This window comes from Lepisma saccharinum, chromosome 24 (genome assembly GCF_977018435.1).
Source record: "Lepisma saccharinum chromosome 24, izLepSacc3.1, whole genome shotgun sequence".
NCBI lineage: Eukaryota > Metazoa > Arthropoda > Insecta > Zygentoma > Lepismatidae > Lepisma > Lepisma saccharinum.
This window is the reverse complement of record NC_139252.1, coordinates 40,876,792-40,892,662: the sequence shown is the minus strand read 5'-3', so window position 1 is coordinate 40,892,662 and position 15,871 is coordinate 40,876,792. Positions and strand designations below refer to the sequence as shown.

The 15,871-nt window shown below is 40.9% G+C and overlaps 1 protein-coding gene across 1 annotated transcript in view; it reads left to right on the top strand.

The window, feature by feature from the left end:
• LOC145978161 (carbonic anhydrase 1-like) overlaps positions 1–15,871 on the top strand; it is a 43,416-nt gene that overhangs the window by 15,193 nt on the left and 12,352 nt on the right. Inside the window, exons 4-6 of the mRNA XM_083110600.1 lie at positions 453–594; positions 2,831–2,936; positions 8,225–8,449. Of these exons, the coding sequence (XP_082966726.1) occupies positions 453–594; positions 2,831–2,936; positions 8,225–8,449 (473 nt within the window). The remainder of the gene's footprint in view (positions 1–452; positions 595–2,830; positions 2,937–8,224; positions 8,450–15,871) is intronic.

The following is a 15,871-nucleotide window of genomic DNA, read 5'->3' as shown; positions in this document are numbered from 1 at the left end:
GAATTTTTGTATTTCAAAATATGAGCCTCAGAATTTATTACAGAGATAAGGTAGGAATTCGCGGAGAATAACGGAAAACAATTATTTTTTCAATCATTTTTAGAAATTTAAAAATGACAAAAGAAGGTATTATAGATTTTCCAATTTGGTGTCGCTGTTGAATTCGTTTACATAAAACAACTAACTATTTTGAAACTGACAGTACTCGAAAGTGTCGAGTGACCTTAATGCGGACCCCGTGAACGGTCAAAATGGAAGTATCGGAAGGTATCGGTAAAAAAATCCAAACGATACTTTCCGTGACACCACTATCGGCTCAGCCTATTACTATTTTTTTGTATAAAAATATTTTCAGTCGTCAAAAAGCATTTTCTTTATATTAATCTCATATTGACTAGTTGCGTCCGACTTTCATTGAAAATTGTGTGTAAATTATAATTGTTTACTTTCAGTAAAGCTGACAGTCACGAAGAGAAACAAACCGTACACTCTCCGTGGTGAAGGACTACCAGGCAATTTCACCTTTCACGAACTCCACTTCCACTGGGGACGAAATTCCTCCGAGGGCAGCGAACACACATTCTACGGGACAAGGTATGGACCTAAGAAAGCATAGCGAGATACAGATAGCCACCCGTGATAGGCGAAGTGAGTTAGTGCATGAAGAGAAAAACTCTGCTACAGCGCGCATCCCTTTGCTCCGCCCAGTCACTTTCCTCCCTCTTCTACCGTTATGTACGACCTTGCGCACAGACTCCTGGGACATAGTATAGTATCAATGTAGTCTCGGCTTCAGGAAAGTCTCAGATACAGTAAAACATCGTTAATCAGAATCCCGATAAGGCGGGACTTAACTTAATCCGGACAGGTAAAAGGAAAGTGCAAGGTTTTAAATGTGGCTAGACGTCAACAAGAGAACTTCCCAAAGAAAAGGCAGTCAACCACTGATGAAATTCTGTTTCTCGCAGACTTTGTACTGTACTGTATAGTGTATCTAGGCCTATGCCCTTTAAACACACCATAATAAACGTGTTTTGTTGCTATAAACGGAATTTCGATGCACTTTCTACTACTGTTCTCTTAGGTTATTTCAGTTAATCCGGACTTTCGTTAAACCGGTCAACTTATCCTCCCCATTAGTCCGGATTAACGAGGATTTACTGTACAAAAAAGAAGAACAGAATGGAAACTGTAAAAGGCAAATTTCTCACATAACTTGCAAATTAGTCGCAAGTATAGGTCCTTCTTAGAATGTTTCCTTTACAATTTGCTGTCTTGCAAAACAGAGTTTCGGAATTTCAGCAGAATATTTACTGAAAGAAATTCTATACCGATGTATATGTCTAAAACTAAGTTATACAATTTACAATTTTACAATTATAATTCCGTACCGTAAATTGTATATGAAAAATACACAATTTATTTCTTATCGTAACGTTCTATGAAGATTTCTCTATAAAGTGGCGTTACAAATTTTTCGTAAACCTTCATTATGGATCCGCCATACTTAATCGATAGACATCCCCTGACGGAGTGGTTAGCAGATCGCGCTACGACGATGTTTGTGAGTGTCTAGTCATCAATTTCATCATATCATCACTCATCCCCCATCTTCGCAAATTAGCCAAAAGTGGCACAAGAAGCAAAGTAAGATAAATCAATATACAATTAATCGACAGACGAAGGAAAATGTTTAATGTGTTATTCAGGCAGGACAAAAGTCGGTTTACACATTTACACCATTATATGCACAGTAAAAACAAAAAATGCCTGAATACTAATTTGTTCTTGGTTAAATAATACATATACATTAGGTAGAATGAGGAGAGTTACACTCTTGTTATATCGGAATAAGGGACAGAGTATCGAAATATTGGTTTAGGTGATTAATTCACATATGCCTTACATGCTCTTACGTCAATCTCGATCTCGTCTCGATTTTATAGTCACCAATGACGTTCTCGGTCTCGTCAAGTCTCTAAGTGTCTATTCTCGTTCTTTATATTGTCGTCTAGATGTCTCTACAATAGCTGTAAATTGCAGGTATGTGTAACGTCATAAGACAAGTGCTGTATTCACTATTGTCCGTAATATTGTTTTGCAATATTTTAAACCTTTTGTAAAGCGTAAACATATCGCTATATTTTAAAATATACAAGGTTTAATTTAAATATTCTCCAATTCGTTTTGGCTTGCTCGGTGGCCGAGAGCAGTAATTTGTCAATTTTTAACAAAAGAACATTGTTTTAATAAAAAACAAGAACATGTTCACGTGAGAATTCGCAGCATTCACTTGATGCTTCTCAAGGTAGGGGTAATATTTCTTCGTTCGTTATTCAAATGAAATCAGTCATATTATTACTAAGAAAAATAAGTACATGTATAGTATATTACACTTTTTCCAAGAAAAGTGCTTATACGTGTAACTTCAACTTAACAATAACTATATATCACACCACCAAAATCTAAAAGACAAACCATAAGTAAAACACAGTCCATAATTCCGTGACAACAGGTTTTACAAGATGTACACACCCAGGTCAGTCCCTGGTCTGTGATCATAAGTATAATAGGTCTAAATATTGATGAACACAGAAATAATGTTACATAGATTAAAAGAAAAAGGCAACAAATACTTGTCCAAAAGGAAAGGACGTGTCAACGTTCGATCTCGTCACCGAAGTTCCCGGGTTCGAGTCACGGCATGGACGTTCCTTGCAAATGTCCATTCATCAGCTTCATTAGCACATCATCGTCATTACCTAAAAAAGACAGAAAAGCGACGCAAATTAATAAAAATACAATACATACTATTTTCTTCTGATTGCAGGTTCCCGTTGGAGGCGCATGCAGTGTTTTACAATACCCAATACAAGAATTTTGCCCAGGCGCTTAACTATCAAGATGGCGTTGCTGTTGTGGCACAGTTTTACAAAGTAGGTTAGAGCAATAGTAATAGTTGACTTTATTTAATTTACGAAAAATAGTAGATTGTTCAATTCCGCATTTCGTCTGCGAAAGCGGATCACGACTAACCATCCTTTCAATAATATTTCACGTAGCTAATATACTCTTCTAATAATTTAAAATTTAGGAAGGAAAACAGTATAAAAACATGAAATGTTTTCTTCTTTTTTTTTCAAAATTACATTTGCAGTGGTTTACAGTAATGGTTTATGAAATGTATCTCTTACATATAACTTGCTGTGCACGTGTGCGGTGTTCTTTAGTTCTCAACCTTGTGCTTGGTTTGCTCACGTTATTTCCAACCCTTTAGGGTAAAGATTGGGCAAACGGACACCCTAAGCCAGTGGTTCCCAAAGTGTGCGCCGCGAAATATTCCAATATTTTCAGTGAAATGATATGATAGTTCCAAATATGTGCTTATTTAGTAATTGTTACACAAAAAATGTTTCTGAATTTGAAATGTGTTAATTTTTTAACTTCAGGCAAGCAACCTAACATCACTAACTGAGCGTTGCAAGTGTTAGGTAGGGCTACATTCTGACTTGGGCGCCGCGGAAATTTCTGGAAACACTAAGGGCGCCGTGAAACAAAAAAGTTTAGGAACCTCTGCCCTAAGCACATTGTTAAAAATAATTCAAACTTTTTATTGAGAAACGAATATAATGGTTGGCACACAAGGTTTGAACATCCAATAAACCAGTGACGTGCATACAATGTAAGCTACCGAAGCATTGCTTCGGAATGCAATAACGTAACAATATATTATGTCATTATACTCACACGATTATTCAATAATATCTAGATACGAGGGGCGATCAGGTTGCTCTGACCCTAACATAGAAAGAGCGGCAATGGGGTTTCAATTTTTTTTTTATTTTTCAACATACTCCCCTGCAACTCCAATGCACTTCTCCCATCGATGCTCCAACGCGTGGATACCTTGCAAAAAAAATTCTTCCGACTGGTCCTCCAACCATGAGTCCACAGCTCTTATCACCCCAGAATCATCAGAAAAGTTTTGCCCACGAATGTCATTCTTCAAATGTTTGAACAAATGGAAATCACTGGGGGCCAAATCTGGTGAATATATTGGGTGGGGCAGCAATTCGAACGATGCATCTGCGATAGCGGCCCTCGCAATGCGTGAGGTGTGGACAGGTGCATTGTCCTGGTGAAGGAGCACACCACGGGTCAACATCCTACGCCTCTTTTTCTTGATGGAATCACGTAATTTCTTGATAAGGTCACTGTAGTATGTGCCAGTGATGGTTTGGCCTCTTTGTAGATAGTCCACAAGAAGGACACCCTTGCAGTCCCAGAAAATTGAGGCCATCACCTTCTTGGCTGACGTTTGCACCTTGAACTTTTTCGTTGGTGGAGAATGTGGGTGTTTCCACTCCATGCTTTGTGATTTTGTTTCTGGGTCGAAGTGATGGACCCATGTTTCATCCATAGTTACAAATCGGGCAAGGAAATCGTCTATATCAGCACGAAACTTGTCAAGAAGTTCTTGACTGATGAGCACTCGGGTGCGCTTCTGATCTGGGGTGAGGTTTCGAGGGACCCATCTTGCAGCAATTTTTTTCATTTGCAATTCCTGGGTAATTATGTTTTGCACAGTGCCATATGACAGGCCACACATCTCAGCAACATGACGGATAGTGACTCGACGATCCTTCAGCACGATATCGTGGACTTTGTTAATGTTTTCGGTCGTCATGACAGTTTTTGGTGCTCCACCTGCATGTTCATCCTCACACGACTCTCTCCCACAATTAAACTCACGCCACCATCTCTTCACCATACTGTATGAAGGAGCACTGTCCCCTAATGTATCCACCAAGTCCTCATGAATTTTCGATACCGTTCACTTCTTCTTCACAAAATATTTGATCACCGCTCTCACCTCAGTTTTCTCCATTCTGGCACATTGACACAACTTCACTCAGTTAAACCCCTGTAAAAAGAAAACTGTACGCTACTCAGACTTGCAATTCAGATTGAAAGCATATAAAGGATCACTAAACAATATCAAAATAAAAAATCAATCGTGACGTCATTCCTTCTATGTTAGGGTCGGAGCAACCTGATCGCCCCTCGTAAAACCGTTCCATTTCTTCACTACACATAGAGCAAATACCAGTCCCTGCACTGAGGTTGAGCCGAAGCGATCCCCCTCTTGCATCGGTTCAGCAGTGGCAGACAGTTGCGCGCGCACCTCAAGGTCACGGGTCGTGTGCGTGTATTTCTTCTCCAACCGAAGCTAGCATCGGACAGGGAATTAGATTACTCGAGTTTGCTCTATACAAAGACAGAGAGTGTATCAGAGTGTTTCAACTCGTATTGTTTTCGGTTTCCTCAATTTACGGGTTTGGATTGCCGAATGTATATGAAAGTGTGTGAAGGTACCAGGTAGTATCTGGTAATATAGAACAATGTGTACTATAAAATAACTTTTGTCCAAGCCATTCTCTGCCCGTTCTTTATCAGAAAAAATGAGATAATTAAAAATGGACGGGCAACACCAGAAATACCGAACTTGGTTCAAAAGACCAGTAAATTCACTAGACATTTACAGTGTAATATGTATTTTGCTTATAGTAAAATTGATATTAGGTCTAATTATTTCAATATCTATTCTTTTAATTTCATCTATGAGAATAAAATAAGGACTGTCTGTCTCGAAATAGTTCCATCAATCACATGGTCTTGCAATGTCCGTTTACCCCGCACAGATGGGGGCAAATGGACACTAGATCGTTAGAGAAATATCACACTAAATGTAAGCCATTGCCATTCACAAAGTAAACACTCTCAATAAGAACTGCACCAAGTTTTGACCCTGCTTCAACACATTTTTGCACACAAGACACTCATTGCTTGTGATTAGGGATGGACGATATCGGTAATATGATATCGCGGTATATCGTCAAGAAAATATCGTCACAGATGATACGAGAATATATTTTTTCCGTATCGTGATATCGGCGATATATCGTCTCCACGATATATATCGCCAAACTATTGTGACGATATATCGTCTTGTTCATATCGCCTGGTCGATATTTTTTCAATATCGCGATATATCGTCTAAACGATATATCGCCCAACACTACTTGTGATACGATTACCCTGATTTGATTACCCTGTGTGTGTGTATTTTGTCTCAGTTTTGTGTCATTGAGGTGAACGATGAAGAAGGAACCCGTTAATATGTGCGAATATCCAGTTCTTCGTTTCATCTTGCAGGTCCCAAGGGGGTTAGCTCCACAAAACTTCCTCGGGATGACAAATCCCTCTTTGGGTATGGTAATGATCATGAATTCGTGGACAGTTCCAGGAACAAATACATGCTCATGCAGTGATTGGGGGTAAACGAATGTATCACACACCGTTAACCCCATTTACTACATAATTAAACAAACAGTGGCCACACGTTTCCATACTTCAGCAAAAATGCCACAAGAGATACCTATCCACGCATTTATTCCATAGGTGCCATTGTAAAATACATTAGTATATGATTCAAAAACTCCCTGCTATTATTTAAATGGAGTGCAATTCATACATGTCCTTATAACCACACAGCAGCCTGTAGCATTTGGCCTTAAATTTTAAAAATGCCAGAATTGTTAATTTGATAGAATTTGAATTTAAAATTTTGGGTGCGTCAGCACTAAGGCTATTTTGCACCCGTCACATTATACGGGGTCCAGCCCCTTATCGTTACACATAACTCTAACGTTGCAGAACTAAAATCATAAAATATTAAAATCTTCTGACTTTCGTTAAAAGCTGAGGCTGTAAAGGAGCACTCAGCACAAAGAAGGACAAAACACACAGGACAACACAAACAAAATTATACTGGCCATGGGACCAGTCGCCAGAGCCTCGTTAGTCTGCAGTCCAGGGTGTACTACGTGGAAGTGAGGTTGACTATTGGGTGCACTACGTGAAAGTAGCACCCCTTACAACCCGCAGAAGTGTTAATGTCCGTGTACCTATGAAGGAAGCAGAGGCGTCTCCTGAACGCATGCGGTGCATGCTGTGCATGCGTCAATTGTGGGAAAAAGGAAAGCTTGCTCTGCGACGACATTAATGAGCATTTCTACATTCTAATTTCTTCATATAGGAGAAGTATTTATTTTACATTAGAGCGCTCAACTAAGATTATATTACATTTCTTGGATCTGAAGTGACGCATGCGTCAATTTTGGGAAAATAATTATTAATTTCTTTCACTTTAGATCCAAGAAATGTAATATAAGCCTAGTTGAGCGCTCTCGTGTAAAACTTCTCTTATATGAAGAAATTAGAATGTAGAAATGCTCATTAATGTCGTCGCAGAGCAAGCTGTCCTTTTTCCCACAATTGACGCATGCGCAGCCTGCACCGCATGCGTTCAGTAGACGCCTCTGGTAGAATGGACTGTTGTCACGACATTTCAAAGCAGAACTTGGGCCGGACTATCATAATCCAAGCAATCCTTAACCTGCCAGGTTTTAAGGCTAGATTAGCGCAATTTCTTCAAAATTCATGCAGGTTACACATTCTTGCACACGTTCTGTTTCAACTCACAACTAGAACTGATGCACTGTGCCAGCGTCAACGCGAAAATGTTCCTACTTTTCTTAAGGAATGTTCGTTTGATCCGCCTTTCCCTTACTCACTTCCTATTTTCATTTTCTTCTCCTTGTTGCTTTGCGTTCGTACTTAAGGAAGGTGGACGTGGAAATTATTTATATTATGCTCTTCTTCCTTTGCCTTTTGACAGCATCCTCATTTCTCTGTAGCTGTTCCAAGTTTTAGCAGTTTTATTCTGTACATTCTGTGCTTTAATTCGTTCTATTGTTTTTCAATTACGGCGTTCATTATTCTTTATATAATAATATAATTATATTATCCTATGCATGTTTTATTTATTGTTTATTTATTTGGTTTATTTTATTTCGTTCTTCTGCCACTTTTGGGTAATTGCGAAGATGAGGATGAGTGATGATATGAAATTAATGAACGGATACTCTCAAAGAAAACCCGTGCCCAGTCCGGGACTCCAACCCGGGACCCCTGGTGTCGTAGTTCGCTATGCTAATCAATCCGCCACGGAGCATAGTACCTAATTTTACTGAAATATATATAACAGTTAACTAGTAGATTAACTCATTAAAATACTCTCTAACATATTTCTGTATACTACATGAACGATTGTGGTTGTGAACAGCACTGTACAAATAAACAATCATCAATATTATTGTAGATATCAATTTTGGACAACACAGCATTCGAGGATATAGCGGGCGCCATTCCCTTTATCCAAAATGCGGGCACCAGCATTTTCTTGAAGCCCCGTCCACTGTCGTCGTTTGTTGAGAATTTCCAGGACAGATATTTCCAATATCAAGGTTCCCTCACGACTCCTACTTGCAATGAGGTCGTGACGTGGATACTCTACACGCAGCCCATTGGTATATCTGAGAGACAGGTAAGTATCGAACCTATCCTAAGTTTCAATTGCGGGGTGACGTTGACGAATTTGAGAGACGTTAGTTTCTATTTCCGGGTGTCATGTTCGGAGCTGAACAAGCAATGTTAGAAACTATTTCAGGGTTTCGTGATCAGAGCTAGTAGAGGAAGTGGGGGAGTTGAACGTCATCAATTGAGGCTCGGTGAGGATCGCCTTAATGGATTTGTCTCGTAAGGCATGAGCCTCATTTGATGGCAGTGTTGCCAGCTGCTTACTCGAAAAAATCACCAAGGTTTTTTTTGGGTCTAACGTAGCCTAAAGCAAGGAGCTGGCAATCTTGCTTGAGGCTTGCCTTAATGGTTTGTTTTTGTAAGGCATAAACTTTATTTTCTCGCAGTGTTGCCAATATTTTACTCGAAAAAATCACCAAGGTTTTTTTTTGGGTCTAACCTAGCCTAAAGCAAGGAGCTGGCAATCTTGCTTGAGGCTCGCCTTAATGGTTTGTTTTTGTAAGGCATAAGCCTTATTTTCTCGCAGTGTGGCCAACACCTTACCTGAAAAAATCACCAAGCTTTTTTTTTGGTCTAATCTAACCTAAAGCAAGGAGCTGGCAATCTTGTGTGCTCGCAGTATTGCCAACATCTTAGTCGAAAAGTCACCAAGGTTTTTATTTTGGTCTAACTTAACCTCAAGCAAGGAGCTGGCAACCTTGCTTGAGGTTTGCTTTACAGTGCATAAAGCAATTTGCCAACCTACTAGTACTTTTGCCATAGCTTTTTACAAAAAAAGAGAGAGGAGAGAGAGAGGGAAGAGTTAAACAACTGACAATGTCGCTAATATTTACCTACAGTTTTTTTTTACTTGGCAAGGGGGTTTAGCCAATTTATATACTGGCGTAACATACATACACTGGGCAAGGAGAGCCGGCAACAAATATATACTGCCGTAAAAGAGAAAGAGATGGATGGATGGATGGTAATATAGTATGCGTGTGCGTGTGTGCGTATAATATGTAGCATTATTAACTAGAGTGTGTTGGCAATTTACTTGCAACTAAAAAAATAGAGATGCCAACATTGCTGTAAGATAAAAAGAGAGACCTAGAGCTGGCAACAGTGGTGAGCGAATATGCCTTATTTCCAAGTCCCGGGCACCAATGTAAACCTCTCTCGCAGGAACGATGTGCTACACACGCATAAGCGCGCACATGCTTATTTTTATTTCTGTATTGCAACGCAAACACATCTAGAAAAACTACAATTTTGTTCTCTCTCCTCTCTGCGTATGCTATCAATGTTGATGCAATGACACAAATTCAACAATACATAGGCCTTGGGACGATGGAAGTAACTTCCTGCCCTACTGACGTATACAATACACATGATGCCATCTGTACAGCAGGTTGTTAACAAATTTAACAATACATAGGCCTTGGGACGACGGAAGTAACTTCCTGCCCTACTGACGTATACAATAAACATGATGTTATCTATACAGCAGGAAGTTAACAAATTTAACAATATGTTGGCCTTGGGGCCACTGCTACCTATGCTGCTAACTGATGTCACTATTTCTCAACAATTGCCAGAGCTGATGTTAACTTCCTGCCCTACAGATAACATCATGTGTATTGTATGCAATATTACCTTGCATGGCTAATATTTCATTTTTGACCTCATTAGAAAACCGTATAAAACCTAAAGCACTGGTGTAGAAAGTTCTGTTTTATTTTGAACGTTAGTGAAGAGCATTTCTGCAGTATTTTCCAAAAGTAAGTAACTTTGTTTCTTAGCTTGCATGAGTTGGCTTTGATTTATAAGTATGGCTTTGTTTTTGTGAGTTGATTTTTGAAACTAGCCAAACAGATATAAGAGATTGCGGAAGGAAGGTATAACTTCTTGAAAACCAAATAGCTCTTATGTATTGTGGAAGAAAATATACTCACAAAACATGCAAAAAAAAAAAAAAAAGAGAGAATATAGAAGATGTTTCATGTCTCTCTCTGCTTTGATATATTTGAAGCATGCATTTTGGTAGCTGGAATATTTTTTTTTTCCGTGTGCTGTTGTTGGTAGGTAGGAAATATGTGTGCGGGGCATATTTAAAAAAAAATAAAATGTGTTAAATTGTTAGAGGAACGCAAGAAAAAATGGAGGAGAGTTGCGTGTTTTTGATATCTAGTGGAAGTACTGATTGATTTGATGTTTTAAGTCTACTTTATGCACAGTAAGGCTAATCGGGACTGAACCTACAGTTTCAAGAACCACTTATGCCTCCACCGGATATCGAACCCTTGATTACAAGGCTATTGCTGTGCCATCGCAGAGGCTAGTGGAAGTACTGATTGATTTGATGTTTTAAGTCTACTTTATGCACAGTAAGGCTAATCGGGACTGAACCTACAGTTTCAAGAACCACTTATGCCTCCACCGGATATCGAACCCTTGATTACAATGCTACCGCTGTGCTATCGCAGAGGCTAGTGGAAGTACTGATTGATTTGATGTTTTAAGTCTATTTTATGCACAGTAAGGCTAATCGGGACTGGACCTACAGTTTCAAGAACCACTTATGCCTCCACCGGATATCGAACCCTTGATTACAATGCTACCGCTGTGCTATCGCAGAGGCTAGTGGAAGTACTGATTGATTTGATGTTTTAAGTCTACTTTATGCACAGTAAGGCTAATCGGGACTGGACCTACAGTTTCAAGAACCACTTATGCCTCCACCGGATATCGAACCCTTGATTACAATGCTACCGCTGTGCTATCGCAGAGGCTAGTGGAAGTACTGATTGATTTGATGTTTTAAGTCCACTTTATGCACAGTAAGGCTAATCGGGACTGGACCTACAGTTTCAAGAACTACTTGTGCGGGTATCGAACCCTTGATTACAATGCTATCGCTGCGCCATCGCAAAGGCTAGTGGAAGTACTGATTGATTTGATGTTTTAAGTCTATTTTATGCACAGTAAGGCTAATCGGGACTGGACCTTCAGTTTCAAGAACCACTTGTGCGGGTATCGAACCCTTGATTACAATGCTATCGCTGCGCCATCGCAAAGGCTAGTGGAAGTACATAGTTATTCGAATCTTATTTATTTAAAATATTTAGTTTTTTTTTATGCACGCTTATTGATTTTTAAACCTAAAGTTAAATAAAATCCGGCAATTATATCCAAATATACTTATGGCTACAACGAGCATTCGCAAAAAAAAATGGCTTGAGATTTTTTTGCTACGTAAACAAAATGGTCGACATGCCAAATATGAACAGGCTATATAGATTTGACAGATGGATAGAAAAAAAAGTTAATTAAAATTTAATTTCATGATTGCAACACGGAACTTAATGATTGATTGATTGATTGATTTAGTTTATTTTAACTTCGCGTTTTGTGCCTCTTGGCTAATTTGCGAAGATGGGGATGAGTGATGAAATTGATGAAAATGGATATTCACAAACAACCATACCCGACCGGGATTTGAACCCGGGACTCTTGGCGTCGTAGCGTGATGTGTTAACCACTCGGCCACAGGGTCGGGCAAGTACTGGTATATACATAGACCAAAGTTACATGGTTCTAGCTCAATTAGGAGCCGAGAAAATCAATGTCTTGGAAAACGTCTTAAGACAAATATCTTAATCTTTAAGAAAGTCGACTTCCGGTATCTCAAGATGTTACTTCCGGTCTGTCAAGAAAATTTTCTTAAGACAAAAATCTTAAGACGTTTTCCAAGACATTGATTTTCTCGGCTCCTAATTGAGCTAGGATGATGCTTTTAGGTTTGTTGGATAGGATTCGACGAAAACTATTCGACTATCAAATAAAATCGATTCCACCCCCTCAAGTTTTGGAAATACAGACAATTTTTTTTATTTTTTGAGAAACTTGATTTGCCGGCTTAGTTTTTACTCTAATTTGAAAATTTTAATGATATTTGATAAAAAATTGAATGTACTCTACAACCTATTGGAAACATAATGATTAGTGCTTACTGTTTCCGAGTTATTTTAAATTTAAATTTCAAGATGTAATTTCTAAGTTGTTTTGTAACTCGTAAACTATGGCTCGTAGAAAACCCATTCTTGTTTTATCTGCTATTGCCCGACAAATACTATAAACACAAATAATGTTTATTGTTTGATTTAAAAAAATCGAAAATAACTTTGTTTTCTGAAAATAAAAAAAAATGTGTGTATGGAAAAAAAATACGATTGTGTAATTTTTTATGATGTATGTTTGCATGTAAAAATAAGTATACCTGAAAATTTTAGAATTTCAAAATAGCTATATATATATATTTATATTTGCTATTATATCAGCCGAAACAATAGAATATATATAAACAAGTATATTTTCATAGTTTCATACATCTACTAGATTGGTAGAAAAATATACTAATGGGCAATAAAATCTGAAGAAGATTCGTGTCTAGCAAAAAATAAACTAAATAGAATTACACATGCATACAATATTTATTGTGCTTTTTTTTCTATCTACAATCATATTTTTCTTATATATTTTTTTAAATTTTTTTACAGGGTTTATTAAAGCACATATTTGAGGAAAACAAAATTTTTCTCGTAAGGCATTTTTTTGTAAACACTCTACCACCAACAGATCACATATAAATAAACATACCCCCCCCAAAAAAAATGCGCTCCATGAAAAGTTGCCCTGTGTGCAAAATAAGCATATCAAGCAGAAATTTTGCAAGACATTGTCGTACCTGCGTGCCAGGCAAGCATTTGGCTGCTAAAAAATCATGTCCCAGGTGCGGTATACATATTACCATTAATAATTTAAAAAGGCATATAACATCATGCAAAATTGTCGTTGGAACACCTGTTCCACAACCGTCGACCAGCTCCACCAAGAGGAAGGCAGAAGCAGCCTCCATCAATGCACCATCCGCCAAACATGTCAAGCCTGCGATGAAAGCAGACCGGACTGCTTTCGAGCGTTTGTTAGAGGATTTTGTCATCACTTCGGAGGGCTCATGCGACGTGCGTAGCTTTTTGGAGGAGAAGCGAGCAGAGATAATTTCCATCCTCGGTGATGCGCTTGCAACGCACTCCACCAAATTCTACGCATCGCTACGTTGCCAGTACAAGAAGCCGTCTGATGAAATTTACAGCTTCTGCCACAACACCAAGGCGAAGACGCTGCATCTGGCGGATGTCGACAACCTCGAGGTCATCTACAACAAGTTTGCCGAGGAGCTGGTGGCGAAACAAGAAGAACATGAAGCTGAGGGCTCGGGGGGTTTGCTGTGTGGGGGGCCTCACGAACTGTGCGTCAAACTTTGCAAGTTTACGCCTCTCTCCGCCTCCAGCTACGTCCCCTTACCACCTTCCATCGCGGCAAAGAAGGCCGTCCTGAACATTCAGAACAGTGACGCCAAGTGCTTCGTATGGTGTGTTCTGGCAGCGTTGCACCCAGTTGAGCCAAAAAATAATCCAAAACGCGTTAACCACTACCTACCCTACGAGTCAGAGCTGGAAGATGCTATGGTTGGGATCGACTATCCCGTAGAGGTCCCGGACATTCAAAAGTTCGAGGCTCGTGCGCGGTTGGCTATCAACGTTTATGGCCTCACTGACAAAAATGTGGTGTACCCCATCCAGGTGAGCGACGTAGAGGACGATGGTGCGCAGGAAATTCACCTTCTGCTCATCAAGGACGAGACCCATCACCACTACACCCTTATCCGTTCCCTCTCCCGGTTGGTGTCGAGCCAAAAAAGCAAGCATCATGGTAGCATAGAGGTGTGTCGCAGGTGCATGTCAACTTTTGATAATCGAGAACAGCAAGATTACCAGCGCATCAGAGGTCCCAACATCGCTGCCGAGAAGCTCGCTCGCCACAAATTTTATTGCGATGCCAACGAGCCTGGGGTGGCAGTCTTGCCCAAACCTGGCACCGTGGAGCGTTTCCGCATGCACGGTGCCATGGTGGAGCACCCCGCTATCATCATCGCAGATTTCGAGGCCTTCCTCAAACCCCTGTCCACTTGCGATCCCGATCCCGAAGTTTCCTCCACCACCCCTTACCAACTCCACGAGGCATCCAGTTTCGAATACGTTGTGGTGCGACGTGACCAGCACATCGCCCCCGAGCCCTACGTGTATCGCGGTCCCGACGCAGCCAAACACTTCCTCGAGAGGATGGTTGTCGAGGCCATCGAGATAGGGAAGATACTGTTGGCCCTCAAGCCTATGCTCCCACTGTCCCCCGACGATCAACGTAGACACGACGAGGCCATCGCTTGCCCCGTCTGCGTCAAGGAGTACACCGCCAACAACCGTAAAGTCCAACACCACGATCACTTTAACGGTAGGTACGTTGGTCCTTGGTGCAACGATTGCAACCTCATGGCCCGGGACCCTCGATTTATTCCGATCTTCTTCCACAATGGCTCGGGATACGACTTCCACCACCTGATCAAGCATCTTGGATACGACAACAAGGGAATCAACGTTCTCGCCCAGAACGAGGAGCGTTACATCAGTGTGAGCAAACGAGTGTCGATCCCGGGATCACGCTCTACCGTCGAGCTTCGCTTCCTCGACTCCCTGAGGTTCCTCCCGGCAAGCCTCGATGCTCTCGTGGGGAAGCTTAGCGACGAGCAAATGCTCATCACTTCTGCAAACTTTCCGAACTTGGACGCCGGCCTCTTCAAGCGTAAGGGGGTCTATCCCTACGAATACGTCACAGACCCTTCCAAGTTCGCGGAGACGTCGCTACCTCCCCAGGCGAAGTTCTACAGTCAGCTACGAGGCTCGAACATCACCGACGAAGAATATCACCATGCCCAGTCCATGTGGCGCGAGCTGGGCTGTCGAACTCTCGGGGACTACCACGACGCCTACCTCAGACTTGATGTGACGCTCCTCGCCGACGTGTTCCAGACGTTCCGTGCGACCGCAATAAAGATCTACCAGCTGGACCCCGCCTACTTCTATAGTCTCCCCGGACTGGCGTGGTCAGCCATGTTTCTGGTGACGAAGATCGAGCTGGAGCTTCTTTCCGATTATGACATGGTGCTGTTTGTGGAACGCGGCATCCGGGGTGGCATGGTCCAGGTGTCGCAACGGTACGCACGCGCCAACAACCATCACATGGCTACTGGCTACGACCCCTCACAACCGTCCAGCTACATCATGCACACGGACGTGAATAACTTGTACGGACACTCCATGATGCAGCCACTCCCCTTTAGAGGGTTCGAGTGGGCCGACCCCTCCAACTTTAACATTGAAAGCTTCGACGATTCAGAACATGGGTTCTTCGCCGAGGTTGATCTGCAATTCTCCGAGAAACTGCAGGATTTGTTCAACGATCTCCCCCCTGCACCCGAGTTCAAGTGTCCACCCAATTCCAACCAGAAGAAGCTCATCATGGATTTCGAGCCCAAGAAGAATTACGTCCT